The 24,580-nt window shown below is 49.3% G+C and overlaps 1 protein-coding gene across 2 annotated transcripts in view; it reads right to left on the reverse strand.

The window, feature by feature from the left end:
* Positions 1-232: 232 nt before the first annotated feature.
* Positions 233-24,580, reverse strand: part of LOC120223339 (solute carrier family 22 member 1-like) — a 28,155-nt gene continuing 3,807 nt past the window's right edge. The window contains exons 2-12 of one of the 2 annotated variants that reach the window (XM_039221404.1): positions 22,901-23,004; positions 21,026-21,180; positions 18,428-18,596; positions 17,084-17,198; positions 16,750-16,856; positions 13,421-13,635; positions 10,395-10,503; positions 4,055-4,167; positions 2,624-2,723; positions 1,903-1,905; positions 233-583 (exon numbers count right to left, since the gene is read on the reverse strand). In XM_039221404.1, the coding sequence (XP_039077335.1) occupies positions 517-583; positions 1,903-1,905; positions 2,624-2,723; positions 4,055-4,167; positions 10,395-10,503; positions 13,421-13,635; positions 16,750-16,856; positions 17,084-17,198; positions 18,428-18,596; positions 21,026-21,180; positions 22,901-23,004 (1,257 nt within the window). In that variant the 3' untranslated portion in view covers positions 233-516. The remainder of the gene's footprint in view (positions 584-1,902; positions 1,906-2,623; positions 2,724-4,054; positions 4,168-10,394; positions 10,504-13,420; positions 13,636-16,749; positions 16,857-17,083; positions 17,199-18,427; positions 18,597-21,025; positions 21,181-22,900; positions 23,005-24,580) is intronic. The other variant, XM_039221403.1, reaches the window with a different exon arrangement.

Raw genomic sequence — 24,580 nt, forward strand, 5'->3', positions numbered from 1 at the left:
TCCTAAAAAGGTTACAGTACTCCTGGCCTTTGGCTGAGAATCTCGCTTTTGTCTGTGAGTCGGATGTAAATGCGATTCGGGTATGGTCTGCTGGGAGGGTCGCCATGTTTGAAAACCAAGTGCCCTTCAAGAAAGCTACACCTTGAAATATTTTTGCCAAGATAGACACTGCAAGTACAAAGGCATTTTCTTTCAGAGTGAATGAAACAACACAGATTCTAGGAAACCGGTTACAGAGGCCTCTTTCATAGCAATATTTAAACTCTATTGGATCTTTAAAACACTTTAGGTAATTAAGTAACTGGTAACTACCAACAGTCTCTGCGAGGAAAGGTAAGTGGATAAAAGAGAGCCAGGGCCTTGGGAGATGTAAAGAAAGAAAATAAAGTAAAACGAAGCACATTCGGTGTTCTTCAGGATATCGGTTTAGGGGCAGGTTAAGTGTGAGCAAGAGCCCAGAGAAATCAGGGTTTCGAAGCACTTCTTCTGTTCGTTGGTCTCCATGAAGCCTCTCTCTTAGGTGCCTGCACGTTCTGCTGTCCGGACCTGAAGGTAAATCGTGTTTTCTTTGGGTTTGGCGATCCTGTAGCAGCCAAAAATAAAAATGGATGTTAAAATAAACAATGGTTTGACTAAGAAACTATTGAGAGAGAGAGAAAAGAAGAAAACGATTACAAATCATCCATGGGAATATGTCTCAAAACAAAAGGAGAAAAGGAGGGTAGCCAGCAACACAAAAGGGACCAGCAAAGTGGTATCTCTAAACCTGACCCGGTGCTTATCAACAAATTGTAATGACATCGTTTAAAATCTGGTAATCAGGGGTGCCTGGGTGGCTCAGTTGGTTAAGCGCCTGACTTCAGCTCAGATCATGATCTCACGGTTTGTGAGTTCAAGCCCTGCATTGGGCTCTATGCTGACAGCTTGGACCCTGGAGCCTGCTTCCAATTCTGTGTCTCCCTATCTCTCTGCCCCTTGCCTATTCGTGCTCTGTCTCTCTCTCTCTCAAAAAAAATAAACATTAAAAATAATTTTTTAATCTGATAATCAATATTAGCTATCCAATTGGGACCAAAAAAGCACATTGTTGGCGACTAGAAAATGTGTTTACAGTTAAATTAGAGTGTTTGTCCCAGGGCGCAGTTGGTTAAATGTCCAACTTTGATTTCAGCTCAGGTCATGATCTCACGGTCATGAGACTGAGCCCCGAGTCAGGCTCTGAGCTGACAGTGAGGAAGGAGCCTGCTTGGGGTTCTCTCTCTCTTTTCTCTGCCCCTCCCCCAACCCCCAATACACACACTCACTCACTCTCTCGCGCTCTCACTGTCTCTCAAAATAAATAAACTTAAAAAAATAGTTTTGTCCCCTATCAGTACTGAGACACCCAGAATTTCTCGAAGTGAGGTTTACGAAGCACTTAAATGGGCTTTATCGGCAGAGCTTACTGACCACACAGATTCCTCTGTCCCACCCTTCATTTACTAAATCAAAAATCCTAGTGGGCTTGGGAATCTGCATTTCAGTAAGCTTTTTGTTTTGTGATCCTTCTGCATACTAAGTTTTGAGAACCACTGAGGAGTTTACACAATATGCAAGAAGAATGGAGACAAATCTAAGATTTGTTGAACACCTACTATATGTGGGGCACATGATTAGTCACTGTCCCCCACCTTATCTCATTGAATGTTCCCAGCAGTCCTCCAAGCTGAGTATTATTGTGGCTATTTGTCAGGCAAGGAGGTTAATTTCCTGTAAGGTTCAATGACATCCCAAGTAGATGACTGGATTTGAGCCCAGGTCTCTTTGACTCCACTGACCATTCTCTCTATGTCACAGGGACTCATGTGTCTTTCCTATGGAATCCATCAAGTGAGCCTGGAGGGGGATCTGAGAGGCCTCCACCTCCTCAATCATTGTTTATTCCTTTCTTTTTTTATTGCTCTAATAAAGCCCTTGTCCCTGTCACAAGAATGAAAGTTGTAAGTCATTCTTCCTTTGTTAAGAAGTCACTAAAGAATCAGAACCAACAGAGGCACCCGGGTGGCTCAGTCAGTTGAGCGTCCAAGTCTTGATTTGGGCTCAGGTCATGATCTCACAGTTTATTGAGTTCAAGCCCTGCATCAGGCTCTGTGCTCATAGCACAGAGATTCTCCCTCATAGCTTGAGATTCTCCCCCTCTCTCTGCCCCTCCCCTGCTCTCACTCTATCTCTCAAAATAAATAAATAAACCTTTAAAAAATGTTTAAAGAATCAGAACCAACAATTGCTACAAGGACAAAAGATTGATTTAAGAATAATTCCCAACTCAGAGCAGTTAACTCTTCATGAGCTAGGGACTCAGCCTTTGTTCAGTCAGCATCTCAGACACATGTTCTCAGTCCCACAGTTCAGAAGAGGTAACTGCCAACCAAAACCACGTATTCGTGCTCTCCAATCTTTCCTCATCCAAAGCTACTGGCTATTTGTGTTGTGTTTCTCTCTATAGCAGCTCTGAGTGAAAAAAAAAAAAAAAAAAAAAGATATCTGTGAAGCTCTCCTGAAGTTCTAATATAGATGAAGTGGAGGTGCCATGGTGCAGGTCTCACTCACGTGACCCCCGAGGCCCCAGGCACCACAGGCTCACCTCCCAAGGTTCTCGGCGTCTTCGATGGTCTCTGGCAAAGTGACTCCTTTGGTCTCAGGAAGAAGCAGCGTAACCCCCCCGGCAACCAGGCCCAATATCGCTTCAAACAAAACAGAGTTCACACGGAGCCATTTGAGCACAGCCAACAGCATGTAGGGATGCCGACCGCTAGCTAAAGAGATGGCTAGGTAATGCACCTGTGACAGACACTTGGTGTTTAGAAGTTGGGAACACTTAGAAAATGAAAGTCAAAGCAATAGGATCGTGGGAAATGTCAGAGTGAGGAAGGGGAATATTGGGGTGCCTGAGTGGCTCAGTCCATTAAGCGTCTGACTCTTGGTTTTGGCTCAGGTCATGATCTCATGGTTCGTGAGTTCCTGCCCCAAGTTGGAGTCTGCATTGACAGCATGGACCCTACTTGGAATTCTCTCTCTCTCCCTCTCTCTCTACACACCCCTCAAAATAAATAAAACATTAAAAAAAAAGAAAAGGGAATATTGCCTTTACCTCTACATAAGAATAACTTTGACGATAACTGATGTTTAAGTGTTAGCAGATTTATTATATATAATGTATATTCTATGTATTATAGTTATCATATACAAAACTACACATATTAATTGCATTATAATGTATTGTTTTGTATGTAATATATAATAGTTACCATATATAAACTATAATATATACCGTAGTTACTATATATTAATATTATGTTACTATATATTTGATATGAAGCATAGATAATATATTTGTGGGTAGTGTGGGCCTCTCTCATTTCTCCCTCCCCAGCCCTCCTCCCTCTTTCTCCACCCCTCTCCTTATTTCTCTCTTCCTCTCTCCTCTGCCCTCTCCCTCAAGCTATGCCTGGGCTCCAGCCACGGCAGCTCTCTGCACGTAGGTGGTCGTTCTGCCTTCCACCAAATGGGTAAGCAGGATCTTGGAGACCCCAGGGTCTCAGTTTGGAGAGAGAAGAGTCGCCTCCTCCTCCTCTAACCCAACTTCATCACTATCACAGCTGATACTAAATGTCAATTCCCATTTGCCTCCTTGTATCTATTTCAACTGTTAAGCAGCAGGATGATAATTTAGCAACTTTAAGCCTCCAGCAATTACATGTTAAATGCACAAAAATTGGGAGTCAAATTCATAAGAAAGGAGGAGGCTATGTCAAAAGGTCTCTCAACTTCTGTCCTGTAAGATCAATGATCAGGCTCCAGAGCCATCAAATGTCAACCTCTGGCTTGCCTCCCGGGAATGGCTTCCTGTCTTCCTCCTGGAGCAAGACAGAGTGAGCCAGGAGACAGCGAAACGCCAGGCGCCACCCGTGTCATCTGTAAACTCACTGGAGGACATCATTCACTCATCAAATAGTTATTGGGTAATCACGCTGGGGTGGGGAGAAGGAATAATAAACATCCCAGGGAGTCTTACCAAACAAAACGAGTGGCAAGCCTTGCCAGACCTCCATCAGCCTGAAGACCAGAAAGGGGGTGATGATCCCGCCCAGATCGCACAGGGAAGAGCACACCATCACTCCAAGGTTCCTGATAAAACAGAGAACAAAAGAGATGATACTTCTGTGATCCAACTTCCAAATGTTAACCTTATCCGACAGCCAGCACAGGGAGGGAAGAAAGGTCGGAGACAGAGTTAATCACCAATGGCCAATGATTTTCAATCAATCATGTTACATAACAGGGCCTCTGTAAAAACCCTCAACTATGGGGTTCAGAGCTTCCAGGTCAGTGAACATCTCCACGTGCTGGGAGGGTGGCCCACCCCACCTCCATGGGCACACAGGCTCCTGTGCTTGGGACCCTTCCAGATCTTACCCTACTACCTCTTCATCTGGCTGGTCATTTATATCCTTTATTATGTCCTATATTATAAACCGGTAACTGTAAGTGTTTCTCTGAGTTCCGTGAGACATGGCAAATTACTGAACGTGAGGAGGGGGCTATGGGAGTCCTGACTTAGAGCCAGTAAGTCCGAAGTCCAGGCGACAACGTGGGGCTCATGCCTGGCATCCGAGGTGGGGCCAGTTACCTTACCCTGTGGCATCTGCACTAACTCCACGTGGTCCCCACCAGAATGGAACGGGGTACCCAGGTGGTGTCTGGAACGTTGGAGAACTGCTTGGTGTGAGGAGAGTTCTTTTGGGGTTTCTTTGTTTGTTGGTTGGTTGGTTGCTTTGATTGTTACATGAAGACATAGGGAAGGGGGGAGAGAAGGTGTTAGGGATGGAAGGACAAAGAAGGCTAGAAGAGAAACAGAGAAATTATCCTACCTGAAAGGACCCTCTTCATCCCTGGTGATAGTCTTTGCTCTGACATCTACTCTAACTTCTACAAATATGGCCACAGCATCTTTTTCCATCCTTTTATACTATCTGTTTATAACATCTTTTTCCATCTTTTTACTCTATTTTTTAAGTTCATTTTTTTTAAGTTTCTTTGTTTTGAGAGAGCACGTGTGAGTGACAGAGAGAGAGGGAGATAGAGGCTCAAAAACAGACTCTGTGCTGACAGAACAGAACCCAATGCAGGGCTCAAACCCATAAACCATGAGATCATGACCTGACCCAAAGTCAGACATTTAACCAACTGAGCCACCCAGGTGCCCCATCGTCATTTTACTCTTAAACTGTCTCTGCCCCTATATTTAAAGTGAGATTTTGATAGGCAGTATCCAATTGAGTGTCACTTTTTTGTCCAATCTGACAATCTTCGTCTTTTTTTTTTTTTAATGTTTTATTTCTGAGAAAGAGGGAGAGACAGCGTGGGCAGGGGAGGGTCAGAGAGAGAGAGGGAGACACAGAATCCGAAGCAGCTCCAGGCTCCGAGCTGTCAGCACAGAGCCCAACGCGGGGCTCAAACCCACAAACTGTGAGATCATGACCTGAGCCGAAGTCGGACGCTTAACCGACTGAGCCACCCAGGTGCCCCAATCCTTGTCTTTTAACTGGGGTGTTTAGGACATTCATATTTCTTTTGACAGTTGATACACTTTACTTTGTTCAGTGCTGGGTATTTTTGTATTCCTATAAATAATGTTGAGCTTTGTTTTAAAAACATGGTTAAGTGAGGAAAATCAAACTGGGAAAAATTTATCCTTTAGGATGCGACCTTTAAGCTTCTTCTATGATACCTATTTGCATAATCTCTTACTCCCTACAATGAGTAATTATAAAAGTAGTACATTCCTGGGTGGCTCATCTGTTAAGCATCCAATTTTGGCTCAGGTCATGATCTCTCTGTTCGTGGGTTCGAACCCCGCATCGGGCTCTGTGCTGACAGCTCAGAGCCTGGAACCTGCTTTGGATTCTATGTCTCCCTCTCTCTGCCTCTCCCTCAGTCATGCTCTGACTCACTTTCCCTCTATCAAAAATAAACATTGAAAAAACTTTAAATAAATAAGTAGAAGTAGTACATTCTTTCCCAGTCCCTCCCTGTACTACCTCATCTTGGTTGATTATATCAACTCTCAGTGTTTGCCACTATGTCTTTAAATATATTTATAACTCACTTTATCAGATTTCAATGGGATGTTTCTTCTTAGCTGGAAAAAGCATACTGAAGAAATTATATGTAAAATTATCCATCCATGTTTTGTAGAAAGATTGTAATAATAAGAGTAGATGTTGAATTTTATTAAATGCATTTCATTGACTATGGAAATAATATAGTACAGTTTTAACTTTTCAGCTTTTAATTTATTACCTCTATAAAACTCTTTCAATTTATTAATAAGCATGAATTATACTATCAGATTTTCCAATACTGGACTATCTTTGTGTTCCTGAGTAACTCATCTTAGATATGATATATTATTATTTTAATGTCTCCACTATTCTGTTTGGTAAAATATAGTTTGGGATTTTAATCATATTTCACAAATAATATTTACCTATAGTTTTCTTGTTTTCTTTATCTTTGTTGTCTTTGATACCAGTATTATGCTAGCTTTATTAAAATTTTTTAAAAAAATCTTTCTTTTTCTATAGTCTAACATAGTTTGAGTATCATTGGAATTTTCTATTAATTACATGTTGTAAAATCTCCCTGTAAGACCATTGTGGGTTTCCTCTTTATCATTGTTTAGGGACTTCTTATCTTATTAAATACATTTTTGGCATAAATTCAATTTTGTCTGATAAGATTATGGCTCTTGCTATATTTTTGTTTGCATTCATGCATTCTTTTCTTTTTAACCTTTCCAAGGAAAAGTTATACTTCAACTATACAGCAAATTGTTCAGTTTCGCTTTGTAATCAACTCAAGGCGTCTCTTTATTTTTAATAGAGGACTTGAGTCTCTTTGTGTTTACTTAAATGTCAGAAATGCTTGGTCTTAATTCTGTCTTTAGCTTTTATGTCATGGTTTTTATTGCTTCTAGTGTCTTATTTTCAATATGTGTCGGTTATGTGTATTTTTTTCCTGATAATTTGGAAGGTTTGTATTATTTTAAGTTTATTTTTTTTTAGTGATCTCTTCACCCAATGTGGGACTTGAACTCATGACCCCCGGATCAAGAATCCCATGCTCTTCCCACTGAGCTAGCCAGGTGCCCTGGAAGGTCTGTATTTTTATTCAAAATGTTACCTTTATTTTATTTAATACATTTAATACTCTATTTCTTTAGACAGAACCTAACACGGGGCTTGAACCCACAAACCGTGAGATCATGACCTGAGCCAAAGTCAGATGCTCAACCGACTGAGCCACCCAGGTGCCCCCAGGATCATTCTCGTTTTAAGGCTGGTATTTGCAGGTTTGTTTATTCTCATTTTTCAAGTAGCTTCAGTGTGATTTCCAAGAGGAGAAAGAAAAGATGCCATTATTTTAAGAAATTACATCTTAAAAAAGTAAAGACAATTAATAAGCACACAGAAGCTGGAAGCAACAGGAACATCACATGATGTGTTTTGTTCACTTGGCCATTCTGCGGGCATGTAGGGACCGCTCAGTACAGCTCTAGAACAGGTACAGAGAAGTATGATTTGTCGTTCCTGTTCACAGGGAGCTCATGCTGTCGTGAGGACACAAAAAGGAGAGACAATTTCCAACGCAAGGCAGAGCCTATTGAAGCTAAAAGAATGTTCTTGACAATAAGCGCTGCAGTCAGAAGGAGGCTGTTCATTTCCAAAGCCTCCTGTGGATAAGAAGCAGGGTCAAGATGGCTTCAATAGTCATTTTTTCTCTTTGGGGTTCTTGTAAAGTAATAAAGTAACCAGAATAATCTTTTTCTTAAAAAACAATTTAGATTTGATTCTATCAATTGAAAATATCAGATCTTTCATGACTGTCTTATTCTTGTGTATGTGTGGATCACATTTAAAGGTTTTTTTTAAGTTTATTTATTTATTTTGAGAGATAGATAATGTGTGAGCAGGGGAGGGACAGAGAGAGAGGGAGAGGCAGGAGAGAATCCCAAGCAGGCTCCACACTCTCTGTTCAAAGCCCAACGTGGGGCTTGAAATCACAAACCATGAGATCATGACCTGAGCCAAAACCATGAGTTGGACGCTTAACCGACTGAGCCACCTCAGTGCCCCTAAAGTTATTTCTGAACATCTGGTTTCCGTTGCTAGTTACTGAGAATCTTTATCAACAGGCTCTTTTCACAAATGGCTCCTTGAGATGGGTTGCTTGGCTTTCTTCCCCACAAGAGTGAGGACTCGGGCCCTTTGACAGTTTACATTTTCAGCCAGTCCCCTGGGCCCAGTGGCCATGACAATGGAATTGTTTGGCCCAGCTATTTTAGACTCTGGGCTCAGGACTGCCAAATGTGGAAGATTTTCTCTTTAATCTGCCTTCATCTCTTTGTACTCAGTCCAAGCAACCTTTTATAGATGAGAATATAAGACAGAGCCTTTTAATGAAGGGCAGGTGGGGAAGAGAAGAGTACATCAGAGCCACTGTCGCATCTTCCAGCTGACTGATGGTTCAGACTGCTGTGCAGTTGGGAGACTGGGGAGCTGGAATATTTCTTAGAAACTACTAGCAAGATAACAGGAGGAATAGGACGCAAGAAAGAGTTACACAGACCAAAGAGAGTTTAAGTTTAACAAAGGTCAGAATTAAACCTTTAAATAAAGTGATTAATTTCTTGTACAATAAAGATAATCTTCATGGGGCGCCTGGGTGGCTCAGTCAGTTAAGCGTCTGAATTCGGCTCAGGTCATGTTCTCGCGGATTGTGGGTTCAAGACCCGCATCAGGCTCTGTGCACAGAGCTCGGAGCCTGGAGCCTGTTTCAGATTCTGTCTCCCTCTCTCTCTGTTTCTCCCCTGCTCACATTCTCTCTCTCTCTCTCTCTCTCTCTCTCTCAAAAATAAATAAAGATTTAAAAAAATTTTTAAATCTTCATTGAAAATCAAGTCTCCTAAAATACAGATGGCAGTAAGTACATACAAAAATGCTCAACATTGTTAGTGATTCGGAAAATGTAACATAAAGTCACAATAATTCCACTACCTCTTAGAATGACTTAGAAAACTAAAAAATTTGTCAGCACCCTAACAATACCAGGTCCTTATGAGGACATAAAACAACGGATCTCTCACATGTGGCTGGTGGAATACAAAATGGTGTAGCCACTTAGGAAAACATTCTGACGCTTTCTTATAAATTTAAACACACACTTAGCATATGAGCCACTCCTAAGTTTTTGGCCAAGAGATCTGAAAACATATATCCACTCAAAGACCCATACCTGAATGTTTATGAGCAGCTATATAATAGTCACTGCAAGCTGGAGACAGCCAATGTCAATAAACTGGGAAATGGATAAACAAATTGTGGTACTTCATTTGCACACTGGAGTGAGTAGCACTCAGCACTCACTCAGAAGGAACAGAGCATGGATTATTATGCATTATTATTATTATTATGCATCACTATTAGCATTATGCAAAGTGAAAGGAGACAAACACAAAGTCTGCCTGCCTTGTGACTTCATTTACAGAACATTCTGGATAAGGTAACACCAAAGGGAGAGAAATCAAATCAGTGGTTGCCAGGTGCTGGGGGTGGGGAAGGAAGCCTTTGGAGATGATGGAAATGTCTCCAAACTGATTGTAGTGGCAGGGACATGAGTACATATATAGTAAAAATACAGCAAACTGTGCACTATATTGGTTAGAGTGAGTTTTGGTCTTGAAACAATAAGTCTTTTAGGCCCATTGCTATGCAGCAAACATTGTTTACGGAAAAGCATTGTGTCATCACAGGAAAGGCACCAGCCTCAAGGTCAGAAAGATGCCCTGTCACTTTCTGGCTGTGTGCCTCTTGCAACTTCTCTATCCCTCTCTGCACCTCAACTTCCCCATCTGCAAGATGGAAATAATGACATTAGGGGCGAGAGGGCATATGTCTAGAAATGCTTTCTGTATCACTGTGCCAATCAGAATGCTGTTTAAGCCACATGTATCTGCCGGCGTGGGTGGAGCTGCCAGAGTCCACGCAACTAGTCTGTGCCGTGGGCTCGGCTGAAACTCCGTCTCCCACTCCCTCCCATCTCTACGCGGACGCCTTTTCTCTGGTGCTCGCCCTCTGCACTGTCACCTCCAATCTTTCCAGCTCACATTCTCTCCTATCATTGGGCGCCGACACTCTCTTTGATGCCCAACTCCCACCTCAATGTCCAAACGGACCTTGGGGGAGTCTTGAAGAGCTGCCTTGGAAATGCTGGTCCTCGCTGAGCCTGGTTGGTGCACAGCTATTTCAGGGGCCACCCAACCTCCCCCAGCGCACCTCGCTTTGTGCACCCACCTGACAAACGTGGGATACAGCTCGACGTTCACCAGGCACACCATTTGGAACACGATGGTGATTCCCATTCGGCCGACACAAGCTACTGTGATGCTTAGCCACTGTAGATCTGGACAGGAAACACAGAGGCATCGGGGGGGTGGGGGGTGCGGGGGGAAGGGGTCTCACATAAGGACTGTGGTCAAAGAATTCACTCCATCAAGGGGCCACGTTAAGAAGCTTGGCCTTTAGAGCTGGAAGGGCCTGAAGGACTGTCTTGTCTAACTCTTTCCTTCTGGGATAAGTACACTGAGTTCTGAGAGGTTTCAGAACTTGATAGTGACATGAGGGGGGTCCTCAGTGCAGGGGAAAGAACGTGTGCTTCGAGGCTCAGCTCTGCCTCCTGTCAGCCACGTGACTTACTTTCTCATGTCTTGGTTTCCTCGGCTGTAAAATGGGAATAATTACAGCCAGCCTATAAGTTGTTGTGAGATTTTGAGATAATACTTGCCAAATGTCCACCATGACCACTAATAAATGCTGGCTTTTTAATTATCACGTAACGGTAGCCCAGCTAGCACCTGAAATATAGTAGGTCCACAATAATGCAGCCCCTGAGTCAGTCTCCTGAAGCCAACAGACCAGATTTCTAGTGTTCGCTTCCAAACACATTTTTTAAACCAAAACACCTCTCAAGATAGTCTCAGGTGTGAGTATTAGGCCGGCTGCTGTGAGACTCTTGATTACATGAAGGTCCAGGAAGCCCGCTCCCTGTTGAGGACTGATCCAAGAATTGGGCACCTTGGTCCACTCCACTGGGATCACCCCAAACGCTAACACATGCAAGTGGCTCCCGTCACAAGCCAGGAGCCTCTGGGGTCACAGCCACTATGCTGTCTCTACCCCTGTCCCCAGATACTGGCTGCTCACAGAAGCCAAACTCTGTTTCACTCCACCAGCGTGAGGCTCCCAGGAGAGAGGACGCGGTGGCCTTAGGAAGGAGCTGGCCACCAGGTGCAGCCCAGTCTCCCAGCCTCCTGAGGCTGTCCACCTTGCGCTAATCAAGGATGCGCCCCAGCTTCCCAAAGAGAAAAAATGAGGAAGATCATCTTGAGGGGAGACCTTGCCACAAAGTCCGGGGTCTTTGATCTATTGAGCTGTCCTACTGCCCTGGCTTCCCTCGGCGCTTGGGGCCACTCTCTACAGGGAATGTCCCTGCCCAGAGCCTTCTTCAACACTGAGGGACAGTCCAAGGCCGCCTCCCGCGAACTGGGCCCCTGTCCGGCGCTCCCGCCCCTGCTCTCCTGATTTTAGGCACAAGGATTCCAGCTGTTTCTTGAATTCTCAGCTCTGCCCTCCCAGGGAGACTCCCACTTCTGTCCCCTGCCTGGGAAGCACATTCCCTAGATGGCAACACGGCTCCCTCCCCTCACTCAGGTCTCCTGAGGCCACCCCTGACCGCCACACCAAGGATTAAGCCAACCACGCTTCACCCTCTGTTTTTCCCTCCAGAATGTAAATCCTGCAAGGCAAGAACTTTCTCAGCTTTGCTCGCCACTGAGATCCCAGGACCTACAGATCCATGCCGGCCACAGAGAAGACACTCGAAATACTTCCTGGACGAGGGAGTGAATGTTTATCATCTAATGGGGCAAGGACTAAATCGAGGCCAAGTGGAGACGGTGACGGCTGGGAGGGGGGGCTCTGAGGGGGTGCCTGGACTCTGGCCGGCTGATAACTGCACAGTCTCAGAACTCAAGCTCCCTCTCTGTATCCAGTGCTGAGTTATCTTTCTTGGGTTCTAGAAACAAGAAAACGGGGACAAAAGTGGGTAAAATCTATTTCAGATGACCTCTGCCCTGTCTTCTTTGTTCTCTCCCCCTGCAAGAAAGGGGAAGAAAACTGAGCTGCCTTTTTTTAGTTTCAGCCTGATCTATATCCAGCCTGTTCCTTGAGAAGACAAGAGCTCAGGAAACGTTTCCCACACTACTCTCCATAAAGCTTACCAAAACAACTCATTTAACCAGCAAGGCCAGAGCGCAAGCCATAAAACCGGAGAGAATAGCAAATCTGCCTTAGAGCTTACTTAATCTTCTCAGAGGAACAAAGAAGAAAGGCAATTTGTGCACTGAAAATTAAAACTGGCTAAAATGATTCTGCTTTGGGTTATCTTGGATCGTAAGAATTATGGACCAAAGCACCCACCCACTGAAATGGCTGGCGTGAAAAAGACTAGCAACACCCAGTGTTGGTGATGATGTGGAACAATTAGGCACGCAGGCATCATCGGTTGGGAGTATAAATTGGTCCAACCATTTTGCAAACCTGTTTGTATCTACTAAGAGGTACCTGTATGCAGCCCCTGACCCAGGAAATACACTCACAGATTTGTACCCAAGGGAAATCAGTGCCTGCACCATGACAAGACAATGTGCTAGAATGTTCACTGTGGCTTAGATCCCAATAGGCAGATGCTGAAAACCACACAAGGGTCAGTCAACAGTGGGACAGGTAAGTGGCATGGGATTCATACGGAGGAATGCTACACAACAAGGAAAACGTATATAAACCAGGCTCCGGCATGAGAGCGTGGACAGATCTCACAGGTGGAATGAATGAATGAAGCAAGACAAGTAGATAGGGTACATCTCGTATGACCCCTTTTAGATGAAGTTCAAGAACCATCAGAATTAATTTTCAGGGACAGAGGTCAGAGCAGTGGTGACCTGAGCAGGGGGGTTGAGTATGGATTGTCAGGGACCATGGGGGAGCCTTCTAAGGTGCTGGCAACGTTCCACATAATCTGGATCATGGTACCCAGATATATACCTATGGAGAAATTCATCAACTTGCACACTCATAGTTTGCTCATTGTGTGTATGTTATACCTCAATTTAAAATAATAAAAGAAAACAAACCTTGTAGATGAAGGTAACACCCCGCCTTTGTCTTTGTTCTTATTCCAGGGGCTTATCAAGCAGCTAAAACACTGTTGCCCCCGCTGGATAATTCGATTCCCTAGAAGATGATGAAGACGGACAGCTCACCATGCGGGATAAAAATCATGGCGAAGCAGGCCGCCACCGCCACCAGGTTTGACAGGGCCAGCGGGCGGATGAGGCCCAAGCGGTCGATGGTGACGAGGATGATGAAGGCCGCCGGGAATTCAACCAGCGCCGAGTACAAGAAGTCCAGGTAGAGGTTCCCGCCCGTGGCGCCCACGTGCATGATGAGGCCCTGGTAGAGCACGGAGCTGGTGAACCTGGGCACAGAGGGGAGGCAGAGTCTGACGCAGAGTCTCCGTCTGCGGGACAGCAGGGAGTTGGGATTCTGGCAGCGAGGACAAAGGTCCCTACAAGCTGGAGACGAACACGGGTCACTTGATTTAGAATCCCAAGAGAGATATGGAAAGAGGTATGAACGTCAGGAAAGATGCCTAGAGCAGCTCCTCTCAGACTTACGTGAAACAATGACTTCCAGGACATAACCACGTGTCCCAGAGCCCGCCGACGATGACCCTTACTGTTTCCTGCAAACCCAGGCGCCTGGCGCTGCCCAGAGCCCTGCACAGGCTTTACCTCGTCTAATTCCCTAGCAGCTACAGGGGGATGGGCAGGAGAGGGCGAGTGGGCAGGTTCAGTAATGAGGCTGCTGCCTGGGCCGTGCGACCTGAAGGAACTTAGCTAAGCCCTCTGTGCCTCAGTTCCCTCATCAGCAAATGGAATAGGGTCTTCCGTGAACACTCGGGCAAGTCCCGTCCTGCCCAGAATGGAGACTCAGGCAGAGAGGCCTCTCCTTGCTCCACCCTGACGAGGGGAGACCAGTCCTGACCACAGACGTACAGGTGTAGAGGCCGGCCTTCGTTTAGAGAGGCGGGGTCTACTTCAGCGCCACCCACAGACAAGGTTTGCCCTCATCAGGACGGTGACCCAAGGGGCAGGGACAAGTTCCTTCTCTCCACAGCGCTCTCTGCACCCTTCCCTGCCCCACAGAAAGTGCCTGGTGGGCTTCCTGGCATGGAAAAAGCACTCAGTAAAGATGAGCGGTAATTGGTGTCGTCATGTCATCTCCCCAAGGTCAAGTGCCCACAGACAGCGGAGCAGATGCTGGCCAAGTCTTCCTAGCTGCACGGGGGCACTGTTCCCCTCTCTTCCACCCTCTAGCCCACCACACGACCCATCCATCGATCGTCCAGGGGAGCAGAGCAGGGTCACAGAACACAGCACCTAGACCAATGGGGACCAGCTAAGTCACTCAGGGAGACTTCAGAGAGCTCCATGTGTCCTTTTCGGTGACATTATGTAATCGCGGAGGCTGGACACATTTTACAATTATACTGGTACTTGCACTGTGAGAAGAGACTTTGGTTGATGATTAATTGCTCTGCTCCCCGCATGTCGATTGCCCATCAGCTCCAAAACTGAGATCACAACTGATATGTCCCATTAATATAGTCCCTCATTGTATAAAGCTGCATGCAGAGAACTACTGGGAATGCTCTTGTTTCCAGTCCTGAATCATTCCTGATTAGAGAAGAGGGTGAGTGAAGGAAGGCGCTCACCAGCAGCTTAATGAGTCCAGATAAGCCCAGGGGCCCCTCCGTGCCAGTTAGCCACTTAAATGGGAACAGTCACATATTACTGATAAAGACATTGATTTAAGAGAAAGGAATGTGTAACCTTGATTTTCCCGTCCGAAACCGATTCACAAATGTGCAGGGCTGCCATCTGTTGGCAGAACCCATGAATTGCATGTACATGTTAGAGTAGCAGCTCGTGGTACTGAGCGAATCCTGCGTCTATGTCGGACGCCGTTTATACATGTTATCTCGTGAATCTGCCAACATGCTTGGGAGGTACGTCCTCTCATTACCCCACATGCTGATGAGGAAACTGAGTCATGAACAGTGAAGCCTTCTGCAGTCACACGGCCAGGAGGTTCCGCAGTGAAGGAGCAAGTGGAGAGGAGGCCAGGAAGAGAGGCGTCCGGGGTCAGTGCCTTGGAGGCCACGGAGAGGGATTTGGTTTTCTCCTCAGTGGAATGGGAGGGTGTGGACAGGGGGGTGGCCTGGCCTTTGCCTGCTTTGGGAGGAGGAACAGACAGGGCACCTGAGAGGCACCACGGCTGCACAGACAAGAGATCACACCACTCAGGCAGGGAACTGAGAGGGCAGGTGAGGTGAAATGGCAGATTCTGAACACATTTTCAAAACAGAGCAGAATCTGCCAAGGGCTTGGGTGCAGGGGTGTGAGAGCAGAGGAACTGAAGCTCTCAGGGGATGGAAATGGGGGCAGCGAGTGGCGGGGAGGAAGGGAGGAGGGAGACAGAAGGGCACGGGCAGCTGGGGTGTTTGCAAAGGCTCCCGGGACCCATCGTGGGGCTGGCTGTGGAGCCACCACGGAGACAGGGCAGGAGACTGGTGGTGCAAAGGGAGCAGGCCTGGCTGGTGTCTAACGCACTGGGGAGGGAGTCTGTGGAATGGTGCTTATTCATTCAGCCTTCAGCAAATATTTGTGGGGCTACCGTGTGCCAGGCATCACCCTATTAGTTTGAACCCTTGGTTCTAGTAAAATCTTATATGGAAGCAGAAATGAGTTATACCAGCGGCAGGGTAGGCCCACAGTCCAGGCCCAGGTGAGAGGAGCATGTCAACGACAAAGCCCAGGTAATGGGGAGTCAACCCGATGTCCCCTGAGGGAACAGGGTAGAGAACCACAAGATGGCCACCTGGAGGGGGTACAGACCATGGCGGTGGGCAAGGGGTACATGCCTGAGTCCATATGTGTCCAAGAGTTCTGTAATCAGTGGATAATAAAGACAGTCTCGGGCAGGTCTCTGAGGTTCTAGGGTGTGAGGAAGGGATCTCTGGAGGCATCAAGAGCCACTGAAATCTCATCCACCTTCCGAAGTGAAATCAAGACTCATCTTCCCAAAAGAGACACATGGGATTTGAGGCAACTTTAGGAGCCCTTCATCATATCTCACTCATCTTACTGTTAACCTCGCCCACGTAACATGCTCTTCTTACTGAAATGATGTCTTTCCCATTATTCAGTCCCCAAGGAAGAAATAAAGATGTCTTGCTAAGAGCTCTTTGACTGCTTGAACTCCATCTACAAATTTCTTTTCATGCTTCTCTTTTTCCACCAGCATTGCGCCACTGTCTTTTTCTGTAAGGTTTATTTATTTATTTGGGGTGGGGGGAGGGGCAGAGAGAGAGACAGAGAATCCCAACCAGGCTCCATGCTCAGTGTGATCTTATGACCGTGAGACCATGACCTGAGCCGAAATCAAGAGTGGGCCGCTTACCCAACTGAGCCACCCACGTGCCCTGCTCCCCGATTCTGACAGGGAAGGCAGAGGGAAGGCCCCTTACCACAGGTACATCAGAATGAAGGTGTGCCTCCTCAGGTGGGGGGTGCGGAACAGGTCTGCGAAGGAGGGGCTCAGCTTTTCGGAGACATCCTCTTCGAGAGAGAGCATCTAGGAGGGAGTGGGAGCGTCAGCTGCAGCCTAGCTGCGGGGGAGCAGAAGTCCTGAGAGCCACCACACCCCGGAGGTCAGTCACCGGCATTCATGTGCCCGGCACCCATCACCCCAAATTCCTCCAGTGTCTTCCTGCTTCTCAGGGCAGCCCCAGAAGCATTTTCTAAATCATAAACCAAACCCCCAAATTCGGTGAAGTGAGGAAGCCCTTGGTAGCTCGTCACCTTTAGGTCAGCAACTGGAGGTTTCCCATTCTTTCGGGCGATACGGTCCATTATCTTTAGCACTTGGGTGTTTCTCTTCTGCGATAGCAGCCAGCGGGGAGACTCGGGTACACACCTGTGGACACAGATCGTCACTGCTTGGCACCTCCCCCAGAGCGCGCCTGATTTTAAGCCCTGGTCACAGTGATGTTGTTGCTCTGGGCGACCCGTCCTCCTCACATGGGGACTGTCATTCCTCAAGCAGCTGGTGGACAAGGATCTGGAGTCACCCTGTGTTGGCCCAGGGAGCCCACGAAGGAGCTCTGTGGGTCCCTCATACTCTCAGTGGCACCTGCTAAGATTTAGAAGCAAAAAGGGAACCGTTGCTTTCCTACGTGGCCTTCATTTCCTGGAGCAGGGGCCCCACTCTCTGCTGGAAGCGGGGAGCCCTATTCCTCACCCAGAATGGATGTTCCATGTGCCCCCCACCCCTGGTGCTACAGCAAGTGTCTTCATGTCACTTGAGGGCGGCTAAGTCTCGAAATATCTCCCAAAAGGAAAAAACCATGTCCACTTTCCTTTAACATCAGGGAGATATGCTGCCCATTTCAAACCAGGTAAGGACGTGACAACTTGACGATTGAGACTCTCTGGCAAAAGGTCTTCTGAACACACTCTGGCCCTCCTTCCGCCCCACCCCCCAGACCCTCTGGTTTCAGCCTGACGGGGAGAGAGCAGGCTGGTCCTGACCACAAGTGCACCGCTCCCAGAGAGCCCTTGTTGAGAGAGGCTGGGTCTACTTCAGCGCCGCCCACAGAGAAGGTTTGCCCTCAGCAGGATGGTGACCAAAGGTGCAGGGATGAGGTGCTTCTGCCCACAGCCCCCTCTGCACCCCTTCCCTGCCCCACTATCACAATCCATCTGTCCCGAGGCTTCTCCCTGGGGACCCTGCCAAGTGCTGACAGCTGGTGAGAGCAACGCCTCATTTGGACTGGTTTGTTTCACAATGGCCTAACGTGCACATTCTCCGAGAACATTCCACCCATTCATTCATTCATTCATTCAACAAACAGCAAATGCCTACATGTATCTAGGTGGAGTTTTGTCTGACTTGAAGCATTGCCTATCTAAGGGGATGCAAATTTAAAGAGGCTCCGTTTGAGTCTGGCTCCCCAGGTGATGAGGGCCATTAGCAGAATACAGAACACCCCCCCCCCCGGTGGTACAGATAGTGGCAGTGGCCCTATAGCCATGCCTGTGGCCACCGCGGCCATGCGCAGGTCGGCCCGTGTGGCGGCCGAGGTCACCGCACAGGGGTCAGCGGCCAGACAGAGGAGCCGGGGCTGCCTCGGGGGCCCCACATACCAGTAGTAGAGCAGGAAGAGGAAGGTGGGCAGAGAGACGGCCAGCTGCAGCCACCGCCAGTGCTGGACAGCGTAGGCCACTCCCGAGAGCAGCACGAGCCCCACCGTGAAGGCCGTCTGGTAGAGGATCGCCACCGTCCGCCTGTGGCCCAAGCCCATGAATTCTGTGACTAAAACAGGAAAAGGGTCACTATGCTGACTCCTTCGCTCCCCGTGGCCTCCCGCCCTCCCTGGTGAGCCCCTGCACCTCACCACCCGCCCCCCCACCTGACCCCAGGCTCCTTCCCCGAGTCCCGCTGATGCTCCCCAGCTCAAGGGTCCCCGAGACACCCCGCCCTTCGTCCCAGCCTCTCTTGAGCTGGTTCTTTTTCTGATTCCCCCATTTGCTGTCTGTAGTGCCAGTTGCGCACTCGGGATTCAGTCTGCTCTACACTGTCCGCCTCTCCTTCCCCAGAGCTTGGCCCCGATGAGCTCCAGGCCGAGCTATGACATTTCCCTCGGCCCAGGAGTGCTCACTAACTTAATGAGGGCCCTGGCACCACTCTGGGTGTCTGGGGTCTGTGGCCAGCTCCATGGGCAGTGGTGGCCTGCACACCCCATCTCCTCAAGAGAGAGGGCTGAGGGCACACCTGGCAAAGGAGTAAACTGTACACCACAGGGGAACAAAATTTTGACTGGTGGGGGGGATCAGGACAGGCCAGGGTAGGGGACGCAGCTTTCCAGAAGGCAGTGCTGTGGGGTGGACCTCAGGGGTGAAGTTCCAGGCAGAGGAGCTGAGGAGGGGGATCTCCGGGGCAGGGGGTGGGGCGAGGCCACGGAGGGGGGTGGAAGGGTGGTGCTCAGAGAAGCTGGCTTGCATGGCGTAAATTGCAGAGCCGGTCCCTCGAGGGGCAAACGCGCTCCCACGTCTGCCGCTGAGTTGAGACTTGAGACCAACATGGAGGCGAAAAGACAGTGTGGGCTCGGGCCCAGTGGCAGCAGCAGAGGAAGAGACTGTGGGTCCGAGTGTGCTGTGAAAGTAAAGCCGGGCAGCAGGACCCGAGGAGGCAGATGCAGGCGTGGGGAAGTGGAGGGCATGGCCGCCCACAGGCCTGAGCGGCTGGACAGAGAGCACTTTACAGACGGGGGAGGGGGGGTGCTGGGGTCGGGGGTCCGCAGGTGGCTCAGGTTTGGGGCTGGGGAGGACAACATCCTGGGCCCCCCCACATTGAGGGAGAAAAGAGGAGGAGCCTATAAAGGACATCAGTGAGCCACTAGCAGAGAACGGGGTGGGGAAGGGGGGGGCAGGGGGGCAGGGGTAAGGGAGTGGAGGACCTGCAAGCCAGTGGGGAAAGCCTTCAGAGGAGGTGTGGCCCTCACCCTGTCCGGACAGATACCCGCTTGGGCATCTGTCTTTCTAGCAGATGAGCTCCTGGCAGGGAGGAAGGAATGCCTCTTCCGGCTTAGTGCCCCAGCCCCGCCCTAGCGCCTCCCCTACAGAGAGAGCAACTGGGCGGGGCGCCCCCAGCACAGTGCAGGCATTGCTCCGAGCCCCACCCACGTGGCTCATCTGCTCAGGGTACCGCCAACCTTCCCCCACCCCCACCCCCGTCCCCGCATGAGGGCATCGAGGCCCAAGATTATGGAACTCGCCCACGATCACATGATGGTCAGCCGATATGCAATGTGCAATGCCAAGTTCATCTCCCTAACCATGTGCCAAATAGCGCGTATTGAACATACACATGGCCAGTACGTATGTACTGAACCCATTAAGCACACAGTTTCTCGGGGGAGAAACCTGCTTTCTCTTGGTTAATGAACCATTTCCCAGAATGCCAAGACATAGGATAGCATCTTCAGAGAGGGAAGGACCTCATTGTTTCTTTTCTGTTCTCTACAATGAGCAAAACTGTGGATTGTCCTCACTGCTGCCTGATGTGCCCACCTATGTGCTGAGGAAAGCATAGACGGCTCTTCTATACTATTTCCTTCCAAGAAAGTAATTTTCATTCTTTCTTCTTACCCTTCAGAGAAAAATTTGAAAGAAAAAAAAGTATGTAGGAAAAAAAAGTTTGTTCCTTCTCTTTTTTCCTCTTTGTCTTCTTCTCTTCTGATTTTCAAGTGGTTCAAACCAGTTGAGTTGTATTTCTTTTCAGGAGATGCTGGTTCTTTCATATTTAAAATGTTAAATACTCCCTTCCCTGACTCCCCTTCCTGCCTTTCCCCTGCTGTAAACACATCAACTTTTTCCAAATGTTTCCATTCCAACACATGATCTTTTTCCAAATAGATGAGTTGATATGGAAAGATTGATCTATTTAAGTGGTAATTTAAGTGACTCTCAGACAAAAGAATGAAGTTAGGAAGGAAGGAAGGAAGGAAGGAAGGAAGGAAGGAAGGAAGGAAGGAAGGAAGGAAGGGAGGGAGGGAGGGAGGAAGGCCATCCCCACGTAGTGCCCATGCCCCAGTCACACTATCACGTGCAACTAGAGTGACCACAGTTTCTCTAGACCCTGCAAACATCCCTTCTTCCCCCAAAACCCACCTGCACGTGGGCCCCGTCCCCTTGCTCGCGCCCACCTGACCTCTGCAGGACGTCAGCCCCGCGGACACTTACTCAGTATGTAACCAGACGTCCAGCTGCCCTTGCTGACGAGCCCCTGCAGCAGGCGGAACAGCACCAGGGACGGGTAGTCTGGCGCCACGGCCGTGAGGACGCCCAAGATGGCACTGGCGAGGGTGGTGGCCAGGAGACATAACTTGCGGCCAAACCTTTCGAGGCAAGGAGGCAGGGACGTGAGGCGGGGCCGTTGAGTATTGGGGGTCAGGTGGGCCCCACAGGGCAGCAAGGGTCCCAATCGGGAGGCACGCGTCACTGCTCTCCTGAGGGACCGTCCCCCCTCAAGGCCCGACCTAGTCGTCCTCAGGGAACAGCGGCCCGTCCGAGGTTCATTAAGTCACACAGGACAGAGGAACCGGAATCCTGGTGCTCGCAGCCATCTGGCATCTCAGCCAAGGAGGATGGCTCCCGGGTGGCTCTGCAGGGTCCCCCACGGGTCCCCTCTCATTGCCTTTGTATCTGGCAGCCTGTGTTATTATTAACAGCGTTTGGCGGGGCGCACCCCGTGCTAATCTTACCAGCGGCCTCAAAAACCTTTCCGGGGAAACATTCAGTTCTCATGGTGTAACTATTGAGGATTAGTTCCTTTTCCTTCCCCACCCCCACCCCCCCGCCCCGAAGGAAATGGGCAAATTATTACCTAATGCTTCATCCCGTGAGGGGGCTTTACTGACTCCATCTCTCAAACCTGGTCCCGCATGCAAGGAAGTAAGGGACCAGCCTCAGGTGCGGTCACAGCCGCCTGGCCCCCACCCCCAGATCGCCCCACCCTGCCCCCTGCATCCTGGACCCCAGCACGCCCATTCCTCCTGCTTCTCGCGGCCTCACACCACCTGCCCCGCGCAGCGCGCCTCCGCACCAGCCCCCGGCCTCTACCCCGATGGAAACTTCCCGTCCAGGGCTCACCCCTTCTCACCTCAGAGCAATCAGACCTCATGGTGTTTCCTCCTGTGCCTCTGACCGCAGGCGGTGCCCCATCACCGGAGCCCAGCCCCTCCACTGCCCCTCCGGTCCCCACACCCCCACCCCACGCTCTGCGATGCGGTCCCTCGCTTGTCCCCTGTCCTTCGCAGCCCACTCGCCCCTAAGAGTTGTCCACACGCACAGACTCCACGTTCTCCTCCCTCGCTGTTCTTCAGCCTTCCTCTGACACCGTCCCTGGTGCTCGTGGGGCCACGTGCGCAGGTGTGGCCTGCTCTGCCTCAGCGAGCAAGCCCCGTCGTGTTCCCGCACCAGCTGTGCGACCTCCTTGGCCGCAACTCCTTCCCTACCAACCAGTTCGCCTCTCCACACGCTCTGCTAGCGGGCCTCAAACGCGGTTTACAGCGTTAAGTACCAGTTCCTGCGGACGAAGGCCGAAGATCTATCTCCAGCGCCAGCCTCTCTTCCGAGCACAACACGTGTATCCACCAGCCTACTTGACGTCTCTTCTGTGCCTCCTGCGCTACTGTGAGCGCAGCTGTGAGGCTAGCGCTGCTAGGACACAACTCTGCACCCCACCCCTCCCACCACAAAGAGCTGCAGTGAAGTCGGCTTCCCCCACCCCGACTCGGTCCCACCTCAAAAAATAGCCCCACCCTCACCTCATCCGTCTGCTTGACACATAAAGTTTGGCTTTGTCCCCACCTTCTCTCAGCCCACCACCCCTATTATACAATCTGCATGGGGTGTGGACCCCTGAAATCCGTCCTAAATCCCCAACCTCACTCCAGCTTGCTGCCCCTCCCTCATCCAAAGCACTAGCTACCATGTCTTTTCCCCATCAACTTCTGTGGTAGATTCTAACTGGCCAGATTCTTCCACCACCGACCCCTACAACCCATTCTCTGCACGGCATTGTCACTCCATATGGCTGGACTGGCCTTTACGTACCTGTCTGCAATGTAGCCGACACCCAGGGAGCCCAGGAAGAAGCCCAAGTTCACGCAGGACTGAAAGAGGTCCACCTTCCAAGAGTTCTCACACACCAGGTTAAACTGCAGCAGTCCACACCACCGTCGGAGGGGCCAGAAACACAAGACCGCGTGTGAGTCAAACTACACCTTCCACCTTCTCTCCGGACAAAGTAAATGTTTAACATAAAGCGTGACATCCCAAAGGTGTCTCACGGCATTTTCTCCTACCACGTGTTCGGAAGGCAAATTCAAGGTCAAGGTAAATCTCAGTTATTATCATTATGGATCTCATATCTTTGCTTTACCCTCACTATTTATTAGTTAAAGAAGCTACTGTCCAGTGCTTCGACATTGATAGTCGATTATCAGAAGACAACATGGCCAACAGGTAAGTTTTCTAGAAAGAAGTACAGCAGAGTGATTTCCTAAAGATGGAAATGTAGCAAAAGAAATAGAACATGTTTTTAAAATTGGACAAAAGCCCTCAATTAAGTACCTATTAATTATATATTTCATTATGGGAATTCCACTATTATGTAGTTTCCATTGTGACTGATGTTGACCTGAGTGTCAAAGGAAGGGGCTGAATGAGGACAAGATTGCAAGAAGGGGGGCTTAGCGGGAGCAGCCTGGGCCCTGGTGTCCTGTGCGGGGGGCCCAGGGCAGCTGGAGACTTGGACGGACAACATGCCCAGAACCAGAGAGGGGAGAGACTGGGCAGTGGAGAGAGAGAGGCACAGGCACGACAGAGCTGCCGGGGGAAGGGCCTTGCTGTGTTTTAGGGGAAATCTCACTGCAGAGGTCACAGGCCTGGGTGCTGGACAGGCCTCATGAGGAGACATCACTACTCCTTCCTTCAGGCTCAGAGAAGGTAGTTGTGAGGGTGGAGCTCGGGAGCCGCGGCCCTGGTGCCCTTCACGGTCCTGGTGCAGCCCTAACTAGGCAGCGTCTGGGGGCACATCCCTCCTTTCTCCCCATCTCTGTGCCACTCTAGCTACTTTGGACTCACGGCCCCACCCCACCCGATGACATTGCGGGATGTGACCACAGGAGAATCACTTAGCCACTCTGGGCCTCAGTTTCCCAGTCTGAAACGGATGCATTGAGATTGTCCTGTCCCACTCACAGCGCTATGCAAGCACCAGGGGAAACGCGAAAATGGTTTTGGCAAATAGCAAACCCGTTAACTTTTAGATTTTTTTCAATGCTTTTTATTTTGAGAGGAAGACAATTTGTGAGCAGGGAGAGGGGCAGAGAGAGGGGGAGAGAGAGGGTCCCAAACAGCCTCCATGCCAACAGCACAAAGCCCGATGCGGGACTCGAACTCACAAACTGTGAGATCACGACCTGAGCCGGAACCAAGAGTGGGACGCTTAACCAACTGAGCCACCCAGGCATCCCCAACACGGGCACTTTTTAAAATAAAACATCAGTAGTCCTCTGGGCCACCACCTGACCTTCAGAAACTAATAATGAGCCCATCCCATCACCTGCTGTTTGTGCCCAGCCCCGTCGGTCTGCTCCCGTGGGTGGCTCAGCCCTGGGAGGACAACGTCGGCACCTCTGCCGTCCCCTGTCCTGGCCCGGAGTCCTCTCCCCTCAGCTGCAGGCCCTCTTCACGGCTCCCCTGCAGTTAGAAGGCAGAGGGACGGCCCTG

This window comes from Hyaena hyaena, unplaced genomic scaffold, assembly GCF_003009895.1.
Source record: "Hyaena hyaena isolate Hyena2069 unplaced genomic scaffold, ASM300989v1 scaffold_981, whole genome shotgun sequence".
NCBI lineage: Eukaryota > Metazoa > Chordata > Mammalia > Carnivora > Hyaenidae > Hyaena > Hyaena hyaena.